Below are 20,674 nucleotides of genomic sequence, written 5' to 3' on the forward strand. Positions count from 1 at the left end.
AGTACTATCTAACTGGACTGAAAGAACTACTGTTAATAAATCAGATATTTTGTATTATCTTGAAATACAAATGTTTGCTCTAAATTAGATATTATTGGTTTTTTTTTTGTTTTTGTTTTTGTTTTTTTTTCGAGACAGGGTTTCTCTGTGTAGCCCTGGCTGTCCTGGAACTCATTCTGTAGACCAGGCTGTCCTCGAACTCAAAAATCCACCTGCCTCTGCCTCCCAGAGTGCTGGGATTACAGGCGTGTGCCACCACCGCCTGGCTCATATTATTGATGAATATTTTTAAAAATTATAACATATTCTGGAAGCAATTTATATACAATTTATACAAATTCTCTATGCATTAATATTAAAATAAAAGAATCTGAATTAAGATTTCAAGTGTAAGAAATAAAATAAGTATGATAGATAGATTTCATTGAAGATATGATTTTTTAAAAAATGGTAGAAATTAAATCCACTAAACACTGGTGTTTTATTGTTGAATTCAAATGTTATTACCCTAGAAATACACAGAAAGAAGAATAAAACAAAAATAGTTCTCCTCAGTTCTCCTACTAGTGCAGTGTTCTTTTCATCTACATATATTTGAATATATAATATACCTTTACAAAGAATGTAAGTCAGCCAGGCGATGGTGGTGCACACCTTTAATCCCAGCACTTGGGAGGCAGAGGCAGGCGGATTTCTGAGTTCGAGGCCAGCCTGGTCTACAGAGTGAGCTCCAGGACAGCCAGGGCTACACAGAGAAACCCTATCTCGAAAAACCAAAAGAAATAAAAAAATAAAAAGAAAAGAATGTAAGTCAAATCATAGTTGTTTTAATTTGTAGGAGTTTTATCAGAACAAAATATTTCCCACTAGGATCAATAACAAAACCAGTAAAAAATATACATAGATATGCATCATACCAAGAATAAGAGCGGCTGTTGGAATTTCTCTGAGTTTCATTTGAGAGACCCAGTTTCTTGAATTTTTCTGGAATTCAGAATGGGACTTCTGCAGAAAGTCAACTAGGTTATCAAACAGATTTTCATTTAATTCCTGCTGTAATTGCTGCAAAGAAAACAAAATTTCATGAATTATTAGTAGTTATATTTCTTTACTTTCTTGGTGTAGGAGAGTTTCAATTTTCTTTTCCCTTTGAAAAGGGAAAATTACATGTTCTGTAATTTTAGTTGATGAGATAAAGCAGCAATATATCAACAGGGTAAAACCCACAGCTATCAACACACAATGGACAGCACAAACTGTATTAAGAAGGACTAGAAGGAAATATTAACACACAATAAGCAGAAACAACGTATTGGAAGGGGACGGACACACACACACACACACACACACACACACACACACACACACGGGTATCTTAACACATAATGAGCAAGCACACAGCGTATTGAGAGGAAATAGAAGGCTAGATGGCTTAAACTGAAACTGCATTTTGATATGCAGAAAAAACCCTGTAGGTAGAGTTGGAGGACCAGGTTGGATTTGGGGAGTAAGGTAGGGAGGAATAAGGACACCAAGTTACAGACCTATGAGTGAAGGATACCCAGGCAAGCAAAGACGGTCTGTTATGCAGATAAAGTCTCCCAGATAGCCATCATTGCAATGCCAACTTTATCTCTGACAGAGCTAGGAAGCAGCCCCTCAAGCTTTTCTTCCTAAGTAATGAATGATCTTCCCTTAGATAAAGGGATACTGAATAAAGAAGCCTCTTCTTGAACCTACTGTTTTTTTAATGCCGATAAATCTAAATTACATTTTATAAATGATAGCTTTCCAGAGCCATTTCTGTATCTGTAACTTCCTCATTATATTTGGAAATATACTTAAATATACAGTCTGGAGATATGACTTGGCCATTGAGATCATGTACTGCTCTTGCAGAGGACCTGAGTTTAGTCCTCAGCATCCACATAGTAGATTATAACCGTCTTTCACCCCAGTTCCAGGGGTCTGACACATTTGGCCTCTTTGATACACCTACACACATATGCACATACCTCTACACACGCACACATATACACATAATTAAAAATTGAAAAAATTCTGAAGAGAAATATATTTTATGATGTTCTATTTTGACCCTTACTGATTTTAGAAAGAAAAGTATTATAGATTCAGTTGAAGATTATATATGAGTAACAGCTTCAAGAAATTAAAAAAAAAAAAGGTTTTCTTTAACTTTTTGGAGAGTAATGCTTTGGGTTACTTCATTTAAAATCTCTCAATTACTCATCCCATAACCACTCACTAATCATGTTGTGGATATCAAAGACAGTCTTTTTTTTTTAGGGAAAAGGGTGAAGAGATAAAAGTGGAACAATCCACTCTAAGAGGAAGAGGAAGCTCATCTGAACCAAGGCACTGTCTGCTGATGTGGAGGGTGACAGGGACAAAGGCAAGTGAGAAGAACAAGCCGTAGAAACAGAAGAAGAAGCATTTGGAGGGAGGGCCAGGACACAGTTCAGCATGAAAGATCCAACGTGAGGAAAAGACGCTGAGTGAGTGCTCGACTGAAGCAGACACTATGAGATGAAAGGACTGGAACTGTAAAGGGGACACCCAGAGAGCCATGGAGTGACGGGACAGGCTAACTTAACACCACTGTGAAGGCAGAGGATGGAGGAGCTGGTGCTGGTAAGGGGCTATGTGAAATCCACTCCAAAGTCTGAGAGAGAGAGAGAGAGAGAGAGAGAGAGAGAGAGAGAGAGAGAGAGAGAGAGAGAAGAGAGAAGAGAGAAGAGAGAGAGAGAGAGAGAGAGAGAGAGAGAGAGAGAGAGATGCATTTGCCTTAAAGGAAGGCATGTTCTTAATATGACGCAGAAACCAACAAGGCTAGTGGCAGGTTCGAAGACAGATGTCAGGAATGCAGCTCAGGGAATGTAATTATAATCTAGGTTAAGAAACCTAGAGAAAATCTTGTGCAATGTTTCAGCAGTCAAAAGTCCTCTGGCAGGGGACTGGAGCTCAGTCCCCAAGGGATGGTGGCTTCCACCTTGTTAACGCCAACCACAGTGAATTCGATGCCCTCTCCTGTGAAGTATAAAATAGTAAAGATAGATGGGAAACAATAAGAGACTCGAAAGTGGGTGTGCTGGAAAAATGCCTCAATGGGTAAACGTGCACATTGTGCAAGAAGAGGACCTAAGGTGGAATTCCTAGCACCCACATAAAAGTTGTGTGTAAATCTCCTTCAAAACTAAAATACTATAGCAGTGTGTTGATTAAGCAGAATGAGCTGTTGGCACTGGAGAGACTGCCTTTGCTACTGAAGAGATTCACAACCAGAGCATGCGGTAAGCTCTAAGCCAACCTGAGCTAGTGTTAAGACTATGCCTCAAGAAGAAACCCAAACAAAACACCGCAAAAACTGGATGCTAGCACAAATTTCAAAATGGCTTCATTTCAGACTTGTGTAACCTCTTAACTGAATTTAAGAGTTCACCACAGTGATTTTCTTTTTCTTAGAAACTATCATGTTACAGTAATGGAGGCCATGCATAACATTTAGAACATGAACCTATTTTACTTGCGGTACACAGACTGTGTTTGATTGTACTTCCTCATTTTCTATGCATACTGTTACATACTGTTAGATATGAGAAGTAATAAATACAAGATTTATACTATTTTATTACAGAAATGTAAAAAGGAAATTATTCACCTCTGTTTCAGATTTCATCCGTTGCCACAGCAAGCGATATGTTTCAAATCGAAGTTTACTGTCCTCAGAGTCAAGTTCCTCATTATTAAAATAGTCCTCTAAAAAAAACCCAGAAAGTCAATTTTTTTAACACAATAAAATTAAGAGATTGTACACAGAGACAAACAGCATTGGGGAAGGGTTCAAAATATTGTCTATGCATCCAAAAACCATGTATCTACATATATATCTGGCTCTATGACATTTGGAGAAAAATAATATACTTTATCATTTGTATTTAATTTCACATCTCAATTTTTACCACATTATAAAGGACATTTAAGTTTTTAATGTTCTATTTCTTACTAAAGAATCTCTAAGCTTTTACTTACTGATTTACAGTTCAAGGTTTGCACACACATTAATGTTTTCATCCACATCAACACTTTCATTCACTTTTACTAAATAAGTTTTCACACTGTTTTTTGTTCTGTTTACATAGTTTAGTCCAGCTTTTAATGAATATTACTTTCTTTTTGTCTTTTCTTCTCTCTTCTCTTCTCCTGTCCTGGCTTTCCTAGTACTCACTGTGTAGAGGAGGCTGGCCTCAAACTCAGAGATCTGTCTGCCTCTATCTCCCAAATATTGGGATTAAAGGTATGAGCCAACACCATACGCCCTTCCACCACGTGGATTCTGGGAATTGAACTCAGGACCTCCAGAAGAGCTAATGTTCTTAACCGCTAAGCCATCTCACCAGACCCTTCTTTTCTTTTTTCTAATTCAATTCTACTAAAAGGTGCATGCACTGCCAAGAAAGGCAGAAGAGCGTGTTGCATCCCCTTGACTAGAGCTGACAGCAGATGGTTGTGAGCTGCCATGTAAGGGCTGGGAATCAACCCCAGTTCCTCTATAAGAACAGCCAATGCTCCTAACAGTTGAGTATTATCTCTGCCCTAATGTGTATTACTTTATATATTTTTAAAACTGTTCTACCAAGACAGCCTTTCTGTCAAAATAGTTTTATTGCAATAGTTTTGAAAAACATGTATCAAGAAATATATTATCTTGAAAATTTAACAAATATATTTCCAGTAGACAGGAAAACAAAGGTCCCATAAAACAGCTTTTACCCTTATCCTCTTACAGCAAGTGTGTTCTATTTCACGGCCTACTAAAGTGACTTCCTAACTTGCACTGGGTTGTGACCTCTAATTTGGACACAGCGGAAATTTACTCCTATGTTGACTACCCCACCTCCTGTTCATCTCAGATGCTCTTTTAGTTGACCATCAGTTTGTGGACTTTGTTCTATTGCTCAGTTCTACTTCCATGCCAATTCTCATCCTACAGCCACCACAGAATTTTACTCTCTGATTCAAACAAAAACCTGGGCTAGAGGAGTGGATTCTCTTGCAGAGGGTCTGGGTTTAAGTCGCAGCACGCACACCGTGGCTCTACCTGCAGCTACACTGCCAGGGTATCTAACACATTCTTGAGGCCTCTGCGGCAGCCCCAGGCACGCACATGATGGATGCACATACACAGAGGCAAAAATACAGACATAAAAATAAAAAGAATCCCAAAACAAAAAACAAAAACAAAACACATGCTATGAAATTAATAGTGATCTTGTCATTTCTCAAAAATATTAATACTGGTATACTAACTGGATAAAGTCAAATTTATAGACTGAGATGGTAAAAATAAAAAAAAAATTTCATGGTTATAAAAATTCATATCCAGGCCAAAGACAAATGTAAAACCTAGCACTCATCAAAAGTATTGTAAGTCTGAAGATAGCTTAGGCCTTAAATAACTATATATATTTATTTTAAAATCATACTTTAAAACACAAGAGGCTTGTTCCTTCACTCAAACACCTTCCGTTCCTCGCAATTTCCTCCTCCCCTCTGGTCAGTACTTTACTCCAGCGCTTCTTTCCACAGGGCAAAGCTTTCACTCTAGAATCCTACTGGCAGTCTTAGTCTTTAGTTGGTAATTTGAATATATGTTCCTCCTCATAACAGCTGACTTAGTTTGCACAAGTATCTTAATTTTGCCAAGCATTTTACATCACAATAAAGGCATTTAAATATCAATATGGCAGTTATTGTATTAAGAGGCAAAAAAAAAAAAAAACAAAGAGAAACTGAACGGCAATCTATTAAGAGATAAAGCAATAGGTAGCCTTAAACAGAAAAGAAAGTTACTATATTCGATTGCTGGGTAGGTTGTTGATAAAATGTTACGTAGCAAACTAAGGCAAGAGGTCCCGTGCTGAGTTGCTACCAAAGCACATAGTGAAGATGATCTTAGACGCTGGGAAAGCCCAGTCTGAGCCCAGTCTGAGAGGGACCCTTCTCTCGTCCTTGAAGTCAGGTTACACAGTGAGGACATGGGGGGAGCTGCAGACGGATGCTCTCCAGGCTTCCCCCCCCCCACCTCAGCTTCTAATCAGCGGTCAGCGCGCATGCACAGCCCGGCCATGCGGCTGCAGTCCCCTTCTCAGTCCTCTGCTCAGTTCTACTCACTCGTGTTACATGTGCAGTCTTCCATAATACACTATCAGGTGGGAGAATTTACCAGTGTTTGCCTAGGGATATATCTAAATATCTTCAAGGCAGGGGGTATACGGTGGGCAAACTATAAACCATACCCCCTTCTCCAATCAACCAGCTTCAAACAATAAAGCCAGTGAAAGTAACTGCTAAAAAGTGGGATTTATTTCCCTCATCCCATCTCTCTCTCTCTTTTTTTTTTTTTTTTGTTTTGTTTTTTTGGATTTGGTTTTTTTGAGACAGGGTTTCTCTGTGTAGCCCTGGCTGTCCTGGAACTCACTCTGTAGACCAGGCTGGCCTCGAACTCAGAAATCCGCCTGCCTCTGCATCCCAGAGTGCTGGGATCACATGCGTGCGCCACCACCGCCCAGCTCCTCATCCCACCTCTTATAATCAGTCAATTCCTTAAACGCTTTTGTACTGTAACAAAACATTAGTCTTAAGCCAGAACAATGAAAGAAAAATTAATGATTCTAAAACAATGCTCAAATTATAGTACTGTACACATGACATGCTGGTATTACAAACTGTTAATATATCTTATAACTGCAATCCAACATAAAGTTCTATACAAACATTTGTCCCACATTAAAAGAGGGTATCATAAGGCGATGGTTAGAGTATGGGGTCTAAAGTCACAGAGGGTGGGCTCAAATCCCAGCTCTATGATGCTTACAGCATTGTAAGACTAAAAGAGTTCTTTCTATTGTCAGGAATCCTCAGATATGTTAATGGAGATAATACGACACTACCCAAAGCTAGCTGAGAGTAAACAAACTATAATACTTAGTACAGTCCAGCACATAATAAATGCTTTAATATACTACCAAATTTATTTGTTATAATCATATTGCTGGTAGTTTCAGATGTCACTGGATGGTATGTGTCTTTGTTATATAATGAAGGAATAAACTTTTCATTTTCTTTAAACAATTTCTGGTACACTGAATCATCTCCAACATTAAGGAAATTAGCTTATAATCACTTACATTTAAGAAGATCTAGGGGAAGAAAATTAAACTGGATGATACGATACTTTACCTATTGGCACACAGATCTTTCTTTTTTTGAAGTCTGGTTTAAACACAAAACAGCCCTGTTTAAAGAAGAAAGAAGGGAAGGAGGAATAGGTTAGGCACAGAGCAGGTAAACCTAATCACCCCGATATGCTATCCACAACTAGGTTCTTTAAAGGGAAATGGGGTGGGCACCATATAGCTTTCAGTCCTTAAGAAATCATGTCACTTTTCTTTGAAATACAGAAGGGAAGATGTCTTGAAAAATTCATCCATTTCCTCCTCCTCAATCCAATAAGTTCTCACGCTTTTTAGGACCTGTTCTACGAGACAGACCAATTTTTTTTTAAGTTCAAGTTTCATAAAACTTAGAAGTGATGTAGCATTAATGATGTACATTAAAATAGACTGAGTTAAAACACTTGTTCCAAGAGGATGCTGTGCTTGATTGACTGAGTATCTACATCCAGGATGTAAGCAGATAGTGCTGCTCTTGTTTCAGCTGACATCCTTTCTCAATGAATAAACGACTTCCCATTATCTGTTACAGTTTAGCTCAAAACTCATCCCTTGCATCTGTAATCCACTCGAAACAAGACAACTGTTAGGACTGCGGCTAGCCTGGTACATACAGTTCAAAAAACAAGAGGAGAACCTAGGCATGGTTTAGACACTTCAATCTTGGTACCCGTGGAGACAGAAAAATTAAAAAGTTCAAAGTAATCTTCTCTTACATGAGTTTGTGGTTAGCCTAGCTCTGCAACCAAACCAAATCAAATAAACAAAGCCCTCGTCTGCCACAGGAGACCATCCTGGACTCTCTTGCCAGAAATGTTTCTCCTGGGATCTCAGTGCTCAAACTTCTTTGCTTTGGCTCCCTGATAAATTGTGAGCATATTTACAGCACAGATGTATTTTATTTATAATCCCCCCTTCTTAATGTTTATAACAGTACTAACAAATAAATACATTAGGTGATCAGTACACAGAATGAATAGATACTTGCTGAGTAATTTTCCTGGTAATTTTCTAGCTACATTAAGTTTCCTATTATTACCTGTGACCACTGAAACTTAGCTCCTAAGTTTCTAGTTGTGGTGTATTCTACCAAAATAAAATTACATTTCATAGATAGTCTCTTAAGATTTCCATTTATGTAGAAAATGAAAGATTAAGAGAAGTAAAATATGACAAAAAAAAGTCATCTCAGACTGTTGTCTTAGCAAAATATAACGTAGCCATCTGGATTACATGTTCCAAATTAAGCTGTACCTTATTGTCTTATATTTGCAACTAGTAAAAGTATATTAATTACTTGTACATATTTTTAAGAAGCCTTTCTGAAACTCAGCAAGCATGAGTGTTTCTGTGTGATATGTTCAAAGTGTCTCTGATGGGTGCTGTGAGAGTAGCTCACACAAGCTCAGAACTCCAGACATGCTACCTCCCTTGTGTTGGAGTTTTCCTTCTAGGATCCTCTGTAGGGCTGGATTGGTAGATAGATACTGTTTGAATTTGGTTTTGTTCTGGAATATTTTTGGTTTTTTGATCATATACATTTACAGAGTGCACTCTAGAGCATGGGGCCTCTCTGTTTGGAAGACATATCAGTAGTATCTGAAGTGTTAGAAATATAACAGTTTGGAAAGCTGATCCTGTGCCACAGCACTGCATACCCAAATACCACTGGATGAGAGCTGGTCTCCTAGGAGTGCCGACACACCTGTGAGCACAAATTCCTGACCCAAGAGGGACCTGCCCAGAGCCATCAGGACACAGGAACCAAGGAATAGCCAGGGACAGGATCCTTCCAGTTTCCATCTGCACCATGGTGCTGACCCTGTGCCACAGCTCTCCATACCCAAATTCCTCCAGGAGAGAACTGGTCTCCCAGGAGTACTGACACACAGGCTTGCAGGAGGGACTAGCCACAGTCAGAGACAGCAAGACCAGTTAACACCAGAGATAACTAGATGGCAAGAGCCAAAGGCAAAAACATAAGCAACAGAAACCAAGGCTACATGGAATCATCAGAACCCAGTTCTCCCATCACAGCAATACCCCAACACAACAAAAAAGCAAGACTCTGATTTAAAAATCACATCTCAATGATTATGACAGAGGATTTTAAGAAGGACATAAATAAAACTACAGGCTAACAGAGGTAAACAGCTAAAAGCCTTTAAAGAGGAAACACAAAAATCTCTTTAAAAAATTACAGAAAAACACAGCCAAATAATGAGTGAAGTAATTGAACAAAACCATCCAGGACCTAAAAATGGAAATAGAAACAATAAAGAAATCACAAAGGGAGACAACCCTGGAGATAGAAAACCTAGGAAAGAGATCAGAAGCCATAAATGGAAGCACCAACAACAGAATACAAGAGATAGAAGAGAGAATCTCAGGGGTAGAAGATACCATAGAAAACATTGACACAACAGTCAAAGAAAAAACAAAATGCAAAAAAGCTCCTAACCCAAAACATTCAGGAAATCCAAGACACAATGAGAAGACCAAACCTAAGGATATTAGGTATAGAAGAGAGTGAAGATTCCCAACTTAAAGGGCCAGTAAATATCTTCAACAAAATTATAGAAGAAAACTTCCCTAACCTAAAGAAAGATGTCCATAAACATACAAGAGGTCTACAGAACGCTAAATAGATTAGACAAGAAAATAAATTCCTCCTGTCACATAATAGTCAAAATACCAAATGCACAAAACAAAGAATATTAAAAACAGTAAGGGAAAACTGTCAAGTCACATATTAAGGTAGATCTATCAGAATTACACCAGATTTCTCACCAGAGACTATGAAATCTAGAAGATCCTGGGTAGATGTTATACTGACCCTAAGAGAACACCAATGTCAGCCCAGGGTACTATACCCAGCAAAACTCTCAATTACCATAGAAGGAGAAAACAAGATATTCCAAGACAAAACCAAATTTACACAATATCTTTCTACAAATCCAGCCCTACAAAAGATAATAGATGGTAAACTCCAACACAGAGGGAAACTATACCCTAGAAAAAGCAAGAAAGTAAGCTTCTTTCAACAAACCCAAAAGAAGATAACCACACAAACATAAAAATAGCAACAAAAATAACAGGAAGCAACAATATCTATTCCTTAATATTTCTTAATATCAATAGATTCAATTAGCCAATAAAAAGACATAGACTAACAGAATGGATACATAAACAGGACCCAGCATTTTACTACATATAGGAAACCTCAAATACAGACACTACCTCAGAGAAAAGGGCTGGAAAACAATTTTCCAAGCAAATGGTCCCAAGAACGAAGCAGAAGTAGCCTGCTTCTTTCCACCAAAAGTTACCAAAAAGGATAAGGAAGGGCACTTCATACTCATCAAAGGAAAAATCTACCAAGAAGAACTCTCAATTCTGAACATCTATGCTCCAAATGCAAGGGCACCCACATTCATAAAAGAAACTTTACTGAAGCTCAAAGTACATATTGCACCTTAAAAAAAATAGTGGGAGACTTCAACACCCCACTTTCCCCATCTTTCCAATGGACAGATCAGAGAAACACAAACTAAACAGAGACACAACTGAACTAACAGAAGTTATGGACCAAATGGATTTAACAGATATCTATAGAACATTTTATCCTAAAACAAAAGAATATACCTTCTTCTCAGCACCTCATGGTACCTTCTCCAAAACTGACTATATAATCGGTCATAAAATAAGCCTCGGCGGATACAAGAAGATTGAAATAATCCCATGCATCCTATCAGATCACCATGGACTAAGGCAGGTCTTCAATAGCAACAAAAACAACATAAAGCGCACATACGTAAGGAAGCTCAATGACACCCTACTCAATGATAACTTGGTCAAGGAAGAAATTAAAGACTTTAGAATTTAATGAAAATGAAGGTACAATACACCCAAGCTTATGGGACACAATGAAAACAGTGGTTAAAGGAAAGCTCAGCTCTCAGTGCCTCCAAAAAGAAGCTGGAGAGAGCACAAACTAGCAGCTTAACCACACAGCTGAAAGCTCTAGAACAAAAAGAAGTAAATATACCCAAGAGGAGTAGACAGCAGGAATAATCAAACTCAGGGCTGGAATCAACCAAGTAGAAACAAAAAGAACTATATAAAGAATCAAACAAACCAGGAGCTGGTTCTTTGAGAAAATCAACAAGACAGATAAATCCTTAGCCAGACTAACCAGAGGTCACAGAGACAGTATCCAAATTCACAAAATCAGGAATGAAAAGGGATATATAACAACAGAAACTGAGGAAATTCAAAAAAATCATCAGATCCTACTACAAAAGTTTATATTGACAAAACTGGAAAATGTGGATGAAATGGACACATTTCTAGACAGATACCAAGTACCAAAGTTAAATCAGGATCAGACAAACAATCTAAACAGTCTCATCACCCCTAAAGAAATAGAAGTGGTCATTAAGTCTCCCATCCCAAAAATGCCCAGGACCAGATAGATGGGTTTAGTGCAGAATTCTATCAGACCTTCAAAGAAGATCTAATACCAATACTCTTCAAACTATTCCACAAAACAGAAACAGAAGGAACACTACCCAATTCATTCTATGCAGCCACAGTTGCATTGTGTATTCTCTCTTGGAGATGGAACGGTTTATCTAATCAGGAACTTGTCACAATTTCCTTTCATAGAGGACTTCATAAGAGATCTTTTTCTACTTCTATCATGTTTAATGTTCCAATAAAAACTGGTTGAGTGCATATTACTTTTAGCTTCAGAAAATATCATGTATATTTAAGAGGCATTTAACTGTTATAAATTATTTTGATAACTTAAAAATGTCAATACTGAGTTGTATATTTTAAAATAAATTTTATTAGTTTAATAAAAAAAGAAATAAAAAAAGTGCATGGTACCATGACAAGCTTATTACTGCATTCTTTCCATATAGACCTGTTATAGTCAAACAGAGTTATAGAATGGATAGTAATATAATATTAGCACAAGGATATGAACAGAAGCAATAAACATTAATATAAACATATGAACAGTGATATGGTTAACCATGTTAGACCAGAAAGCCATCAGCCAAAAAATATGACAAAAAAAAAATGACAATACTTGATAGGCTTAAGAAGAAAAATAAGGGGCTGGAGAGATGGCTCAGGGGTTAAGAGCACTGACTGCTCTCCCAAAGGTCCTGAGTTCAAATCCCTGCACCCACATGGTGGGTCACAGCCATCTGTAATGAGATCTGACTTCCTGTTCTGGAGTGTCAGAAGACAGCTACAGTGTACTTACATATAATAAATAAATAAATCTTTAAAAAAAAAAAAGAAGAAGAAAAATAAATTAAACGTTGGCAGTTCTGTGAATTCTGGAAATTGTCCTTAAAGGTTCTTATTTATGTAATATTTCTTTCATGATCATTTGTCAGCACAGATTTTCTGCAAAAAAAAAAAAAAAAGTGCTTTTCTGAAAAAAAAATCATGTAAGTTTTACAGAAATAATGGGTTTCTGAAAAAAAAATTCTCATTTTCTGGAAGGGCTGGAGAAGCAGCTCTGTGGTAAAGCATTTTGCTTATTGTGTACAAAGTCTATAGTGTTATATTCACCACCAGAAAAGGAAATGAGGTTTTAGGCGACAAACAGGATTAGGAGTTAGAGCACTTAAAATATCTGGAACTTTGTAGCTGAGGAAAAATAAAAATTGGAATAGAGCTAACAGCCGGGCGGTGGTGGCACAGGCTTTTAATCCCAGCACTTGGGAGGCAGAGGCAGGCGGATTTCTGAGTTCGAGGCTGGCCTGGTCTACAGAGTGAGTTCAGGATAGCCAGGGCTACACAGAGAAACCCTGTCTCAAAAAACAAAACAAAACAAAACAAACAAAAAAAAAGGAATAGAGCTAACAAACACACAAAACTCTTTAACTAGGAACTGGGCATGGTGGTGCACTCCCTTGATCCTAGCTCTGGGCAGGCTCAGGATGGCCAGTGAGTTCAAGGACAAGCTGGAAAGGCGCATGGAGAGACCATGTCTCCAATAGATTAAACCATAGTGTTTGTTCTCTTTGAAATGTACTCTTTGAGGGTACTGCTTGTCATAGACCATTTTAATCAAAATTCAATATTTGGTGCACCATTACCACACTTCTCAAATGTCTCAACCCTCAGCCAGAGGCATACCTTGTGTAAAGTGGCTATTGAACTAAACATTTCTGTTCAACTGTGACAGTTTCTTTAAGTGAACTAAAGTGACTTGCTTTTACTCTTGGTTTCCCTGCTGCATCTCCCCTCAGGAATGCCCAACTCAAAAGAGAGTTTCTCTATCACCTAACTTCATGAACTAACCATTCACTGGATACCTCTAGCAACCTAACGGACTGTGGGCTAAAAAAAGAGAACATTTCAGTGTCCCAGAGTAGTCGTACGGTCAAAGCGCTGCTGGGGCTCCCTCTCTGCCCTGTGGTCCAGAACTCTCTCCTCACTGGCTCCTGGCTCAGCTGTGCTGCTGCCTGCCTGCTTCTGACGTTACCATCACCTCTAACAGACCTCTTATAAAAAAGGCCACTTCAGTGTTCTCCCGGAGCCCCAAATAGGAAATCTTTCAGAACTTTGTCTTTTCAGCTTTACTCAAGAGTGTTCTTAGAATAGAAATAAAGTCTTATTTTACACGGCACAGCAGCACAATCCAGTAGAACTTTCTTTTCAAACAGCTTCACTGTTTGGTATCCTTGAAATATGGATGATGCTAATGGTAAACTTAATTTTAAGTTATCTTAATTCAAATGTAGCCACAGGCTGCTAGGGGGCAATACAAGCCTAGGATTTCTCCTCTCACAAACTACAATTTGACTAGCACTCCCTTGCCATCGAGTAGTCCACAATCCCTCAAAACACTCCTCTGAATTATATTTTTGTTCTGGTTTCTCATAATGCTCTTTTCTCCACTCACGGTTTAAACTGCTTTTCCACTTAATAAGCTATTTTATTTCTACACTCTAAGGCAAAGGGCATCTTATTCTGCTCTCCCAAACTAATGCTTTATATTCTCGCCAAGATTCTTATTTTTCATATCTTAGCCAAACTGTCACTTTCTGCAAGCGCTTCTTCCCGGGTCTCCGAGCAATCTTGGTTCGTCCCTCTTAGAACTTTTCTCCTTGCTAATACGCCAATTCAAGATCAGCTGCTTATTAATATTTCTGGGTAGAAAACTATTTTTGTTTACGTCTGTATTTCGGTAGCTTAACGCACAGTGTGTTCTTATGGAGGGAAGAGTGGGGAAAGCGGCAGAACGCAGCACAGTCGGGGGCAGCCGGTCTCCTAGCCTTGGCGCCATGGCCTAGTTGCCCAAAGCAAAGCTGGCCTCGAACCCGGATCTGGGCAAAGCCGCCTGAGTCCTGTTCTTCCCGGAGCCAGAGCTGATGCCCATCGAACCTCGTCGGACTTGCTAAACAGGCACCGTGAATGCGAGGCGAGCGCCACCCCCACGTACCTTGGACACGGAGGAGGTGGCCATGGTCCGCGGCCCCGTGTGCCTGCGCACTGTACACTTCCGCGCGCCCTTGCGGAAGCAGCGGCGACTTCCGGCGCGGAGGCGGGGCGTGCGTGAAAGGGAGGCATGGCGTGCGGCTTTCGTAGGTCGATCGCCTGTCAGGTACTGTCCCGAGCGAGCGGCGAGCCGGCGGGAGCCTGGGCCAGAGGGTGCAGCCCAGGCCGGCTCTGCCTCCTCCCTGAGCTGCGGGGTGGGAAGACCCTCGCGAGCACTGGGTGCTTCCTGTCTTCTCATTTCCCGTTCTTCATGCTTTAACCTGGGCGGACTCTCCATGGGCCATGATTAGATCCTGTAGAAATTAATGTTTCTCGTCCGTTTATACTCTTTATTTGCTCTCATGAATAACCTGGAAGTATATACCTCGATTAGGAAACTTTGAGGCTTAGTAAACCTATAGACCAGGTTCTCCTGAGAAAAAGCTCTAAATCCAGCCTTGGAGACCACTGAATAAAATAGATGATTTAAAATTCATGCTAAGGGCCGCGGAGATGGCTCCGTGGGTAGAGTGCCTGCTATACAAACATCAGTGCCTGAGTTTGAATTTCCAGAGCTTATCTAGAAAAACCTGCATGGCTAAGGAAGTCTGAAAACACACGTCTGGGAGGTGGAACCAGAAACAGGTGGATCCGGCTTCTGGTTCGATGAGTCTTGTCTCAAATAAGGTGGAGAAAGACACTTGGCCTCTACCTACATGTTCCCCGTGGCCCATCCTGCCTGGAGTTTGCTCATGCTAGCCCAGACTTAGACCCAGGGTGGCTGAGTTGTTTTAGACAATTCTGAAAGATGGTGTAGTACTTACTGTAGGAATCAAGCTCCAACCTACAGCGATGACTTTAATGTATAATCTGTGTGTCTGTGTCTGCGTTTGTATGTTCCTTCATGAGGAGAGGCCACAGGTTGCCTGTGTTTCCTCTAGTCACTGTCCACATTTTTTTTTCTAAGACAGATTTTTCTCCCTGAATCTGGAGTTTACTCGTTTAGCTAGGTTGTCCAGCCAGGGAGCTCCAGGTGTCATGGTGGCTCTGGTGTTAGCTGAGTTCATTGCATGGGACAAGCAAACAAACAAACAAACAAAAACCAGCTGGACAGTGGTGACAAACGCCTGTAATCCCAGCACTTGGGAGGCAGAGGCAGGTGGATTTCTGAGTTTGAGGCCAGCCTGGTCTACAGAGTGAGTTCCAGGACAACCAGGGCTACACAGAGAAACCCTGTCTCGAAACAAACAAAAACTAATTGACTGTCTAGGAAAGGCAACAGACCAAAATACAAGAAAGAGAGAAGACTAAGGCAGAGAGAATGAAACAGTGTTTTTACTAAGGCAGGCTTCTCCTCCGGAATGAGGGAAGGACAATCCAGAGTTGGGGAGTCTGTGACTAGCTGTTGGTAGGGAGCAAGTGTCTCAGGTTTTCTCCATCGGCTGTGCCTGCCCCATGGACTTACTGAAGAGATGATCACAGGCTTGTATGCACAGCTTGCTCAATGAAGGAAGTGGTCATGCTTTGAAGACCCTTCTCTATGTTTTCTTGCCTTTCTAGCTGCTAACCGCGACTCTGCTGACCTTTATCCCAAGAAGGCAAGGTCTGTCCTTAGACCTTGCAGGTGTCAATGTTCTAATTAGCCTATTATTGCCCACTGATTAGCCTATTGTTTTGTTTGCCCTTGTGTTTATGTGACCTGCTTTTAGTTTTACCATGGCAGAAAATTAACACCCGTCATAACTACTGTCCACACTGATCTACAGTTTCTTAACTCAAAGTGAATAAAGGATGGCGTATGCCGGAGTCGAATTTGACTGACAGGGCCAGCAACATGGGTTTATGTTTCCCCAAATCCCATAGTTCCAGTATGGAAGCAGTTTCATGGAGTAACAGAACAAAGAGAGATAATACTAAATCAAAGCATTTAAAAAATGGATTGATGGACCCATTAGAGAGGTTGGTTACAGCAAGATGGGGGGAACTCTTCTAGAGACCCTGACTGCCATCTGACAACACCTGGGCCCCTGCTTGGTGGAAAACTAGGGGTTTTCTTTATGTTAAGTTACCTGTCTGTTAGGATGTTAGTTCTAGCTAGTAGTAGCAGGATATTAGGTCCAAAGGTGGAGGATGCCCAAGATGAAATTAATTAGGTTCCAGATCTGCCACATCCACAAGTCTCCACAGTCACCGACATTTTAGTCAGTCAGCTACTGCAGAGACAGCTTCTTTTCAGGACTTCTTGCTCACATTACCACGACATAGCTGCAGTCTTTCTTGGTTACCTGTACCAGAACTCCTTGTCTGTGGGACAGTTCGGAGTGGTCTCCTTTATTTAAAGGGCAACCCTTCTTTATTTACAATTCAGTTCCTGTAACTGGGCAACATTGTCTTATATATGTTCCTCAAGGAAGCCCGCTGGCCTGCTGAAACCGGCTCAGCCCTTTTTTATGTAAAAAAAAAAAAAAAATCATGCACTTATTTTTATCAAATGCCCTCCCCCTGCCCCTCCCCCCACTCCACCACCACCCCATCCTCCTCCTCCTCATCTGGTCATCTCATACCCAGACTTAGGCCCCTTCTTTCTCATCCCTAATCCCCCAACCCTCTGCAGCACCAGCACTGGAAAGTCACAGACACGTGCCACCGTGTCACCTTGCTCAGCTCTTACAGGAGTGCTAGGGTTCTGAACCCCGTCCTCCTGCTTTTATGGTAAGCCCTTGACCCTTTGAGCCTTTCCAGCTCCGCGGTACAGTCTCCTGTAAACGTCTTTCCTCTCCCTCTGCGATACATCACCTTAGTCCCCAGGAGTCATCTCTCAAATAAATTGCTTGCACCAAAATTTATTTCTGCACTTCAACAAGTGGTGGTCTTCTGTCAGGATCGCTGGCTGCTTGCCAGAGTCCCTTTCTCTTTCGTGTGTCACATGTCTGAGGAATAACCAAATCCTACAATGTGTGGGCCTCTCACAGAAAATTACTCAAACCATGGAAATGTCTGTACCACCAAGTTTAGCACCGTCATGAAAGAAGCTTCCTGAAGATACAAATGTACCCCTTTCTGCTTACTTCTTATCTGTGTGCTAAGGACCAAGCCTTTCACCTCATTCATACCAAACCTAGGGCAGGTGACTAGTGCTTTATCACTGAGTTATCCTGTGGCCTTCGCTTTGGTTTTTCCTTAATTTTGTTTTGTTTCTTTACTGCTTTTCTGATATGTAAGCCTTTAGTAGGGTTTGGGCCTGGGGATTAGATTTTTTTTTCCTTAATGTTTACTCGTTTCTATTAAATGCCATAATTTTTAAATCTGTTTTGTTTGTTATTATAGCCACAATGATTAGAATACTATCTGGTACAGACTAGCTACTCAGTAAATACTCTTTTAATGAAAATCATCTTTGGATTCTTAGTGATTCATATCTTCTTTTTTTAAATATATGTGTTTAAGTTGACAAATATAAAATCCATTGAAGGACAAGCAGTCCTGCTTGCTGCTTTATAATCAAACCATTATATCATATTCTATCCCTAGCAGCCACAAATCCTTGCTTCAGTCTGATAGTTTTGTGTTTTCTAGAATATCAGATACGTTTAATCACACTAAATGCCTTCTTTAATATGGGCTTCACTTATGCTGTGTTTGAGGTTCACTCCTATTGTGTGTTAATGTGTTGTGTGTTAATGGCGTTTCTCTATTGCTAGTGGTATTCCATTCGCTCCGAAATAGGTAGATCAACAATTTTATCCCACTTTATTCTTCTTCTTTTTTTTTTTTTACTTTTAGCTTTCCAGAGTATTGGCTCTTCCACCAGAAAGCCTGATCAAGTCAATATCTGCTGTTCCAGTTTCAAAAAAAGAGTTAAGTATGCTTGTAGTAATCTCAAATTGTTGAATTTGTTGGCAATCCAGTTTTATTCAACTTTTCAGTTTACAGAGTAGTCCTTAAAAGTTAGGACTCATTATATTCAACTTATTATAATTATAAAGTTCCAGTTCTATTTTAAGGATTCTGTTGTGGATGTACTATCCTTCTATTGTTTTCATATTTGTTCATGCTACAATAATTATGTCAGTCTAGTCTGACTGGAATATTAGAAACTGACACTTGTATGCTAATGTACTATACTTACTGTACCTCTTCAGTTGTGTTGTTTTGTTTGACTTTTCATTTGAAGACTTCCAAATGATAGAGAATTATTGTTAAATAAAATCCATATTGTTTTCTTAGGTATGGGGAAAAATATCTTTTTCTATATTAGTCTCATCATCTTAACTGTTAATTTATCATTTTGGCAAAATATTTTAGTGCTTGGACAAAATGTAGTCTACCCATGGACCACAGTGTCAAAATGTTCAAAGAAAAGAAATTGCATCTGCACTAAACATAAAGTTGTTTTTTCATATTATCTCTGAAACAATCCACTGATAACAACTACTTAGAATGCATTTGCATTGAAGCAAGAATGTCAGCAATTTAGAGACGACTTTCTACATGGGGTGCGCAGAGGGTGAACAGACATAGCACGCCACCAGATGTAAGAGTCCTTGAGTTTCTACAGACTGTAGGTCTCAAAGACGTCCCGCAGAAGTCCTCTATCAGTTATTAATAAAAAGCTTGCTGCATAGTGGATCATAGCTCTAAGGGTTTTAACGATGGAATATAAAATTCTCAGTATAAGTGTATTCTTTGTTCCCTGAATTTTATTAGAACTTTCAGATGAGATGAGGGGGTGAGCATTCCTCTTTTCATGATAAAGAACAGAAATGAATAGAAAGAAAAGGCACAGATTAGAGACCACTGATAATCTTACTACTTTTAGTTTTGGAAATAGTGAAAATGGGGCTGGCTGTGGTGGTGGATGCCTTTAATCTCAGCACTTAGAAGTCAGAGACAGACTTATCTCTGCGAGTTCAAGACCAGCCTGGCCTATATAATGAATTCCAGGACAGCCAGGACTGTGTAAAGTCCAGTCTCAAAAAACAAAACAAAACAATTAAAAGAAGGAAAAGAAAAAGAGAGAAGGTAGAAGACCTACTTTAAAGAAATCTGGATGTCAGTCACTGCCCCCCACCACTGTGTGCACAGGGCCAGTATTCAGCACTGGATTGTCTTCAGAGCTACTAGATTTCAAAGCATGGCTGTTACATCTTTTAAAAGGCTTGTTTGTTGCACTAACTTACTGTCTTAAAAGCAATCTAGTTAGAAAATTTCCTCTTGATTTTGAAATGATCCACACAAGGTAGTTATTGACAACCATGCTGATTAACCCAATTGAAAGTTATAAGTCATTTTTATAGATGGCCAGACCAAGAATGGCTTGTGACTCTGAAAAGGCTCTTGGTGCTTAAGCTCAATGGTGCATCACCTTTTGTGTGCGTGCGTGTGTGTGTGTGTGTGTGTGTGTGTGTGTGTGTGTGTGCAAGCAAGACCCAGCAGTATCTTCCAGGCACTACATAATAGGCTTGGACCATAGCCTCTGTCATGGACGGTCTCAGAAACGGCAGCAGGGTAAATGTGACTGTCTGGGTCGGAAGGCTGAGAAGTGACCGGGCAGGCACAAAATACCCCTGGGGCAGGATGACTTCACCTTAGTCATTTCAATTGAAAATAAAACAACGCGTGTCTACTTCTATTCCTTTTTGTTGTTGTTTGAAGCAGGGTTCCTCTATAGCCTTCACTGTCCTAGGGTCTGTAGATCAGGGTGGTCTCAGATGTAGAGATCCACCTGCCTCTGCCTTCATAGCACTGGGATTAAAGGCATGGGCCACCATTCCCAGATCTGTTAATAATTTTTAAAAAGACATTTTTTAGCAGCTTATGGTTCTTTTTGTTGTTGTTGTTGTTGTTTAGATTTGGTTTTTTTCGAGACAGGGTTTCTCTGTATAGCTCTGGCTGTCCTGGAACTTACTCTGTAG

The 20,674-nt window shown here is 39.8% G+C and overlaps 2 protein-coding genes across 5 annotated transcripts in view; one reads left to right on the forward strand and one right to left on the reverse strand.

Moving 5' to 3' along the window:
• Nucleotides 1-15,095, reverse strand: part of Orc3 (origin recognition complex subunit 3) — a 48,028-nt gene extending 32,933 nt beyond the window's left edge. For all 3 annotated transcript variants that reach the window (XM_052176221.1, XM_052176220.1, XM_052176219.1), the window contains exons 1-4: nucleotides 14,725-15,095; nucleotides 7,261-7,315; nucleotides 3,680-3,777; nucleotides 918-1,062 (exon numbers count right to left, since the gene is read on the reverse strand). In XM_052176221.1, the coding sequence (XP_052032181.1) occupies nucleotides 918-1,062; nucleotides 3,680-3,777; nucleotides 7,261-7,315; nucleotides 14,725-15,057 (631 nt within the window). In that variant the 5' untranslated portion in view covers nucleotides 15,058-15,095. The remainder of the gene's footprint in view (nucleotides 1-917; nucleotides 1,063-3,679; nucleotides 3,778-7,260; nucleotides 7,316-14,724) is intronic.
• Rars2 (arginyl-tRNA synthetase 2, mitochondrial) overlaps nucleotides 14,813-20,674 on the forward strand; it is a 42,817-nt gene continuing 36,955 nt past the window's right edge. Inside the window, exons 1-2 of one of the 2 annotated variants that reach the window (XM_052176223.1) lie at nucleotides 14,813-14,886; nucleotides 18,543-18,616. In XM_052176223.1, the coding sequence (XP_052032183.1) occupies nucleotides 14,851-14,886; nucleotides 18,543-18,616 (110 nt within the window). In that variant the 5' untranslated portion in view covers nucleotides 14,813-14,850. The remainder of the gene's footprint in view (nucleotides 14,887-18,542; nucleotides 18,617-20,674) is intronic. The other variant, XM_052176222.1, reaches the window with a different exon arrangement.

This window comes from Apodemus sylvaticus, chromosome 3 (assembly GCF_947179515.1).
Source record: "Apodemus sylvaticus chromosome 3, mApoSyl1.1, whole genome shotgun sequence".
Lineage (NCBI taxonomy): Eukaryota > Metazoa > Chordata > Mammalia > Rodentia > Muridae > Apodemus > Apodemus sylvaticus.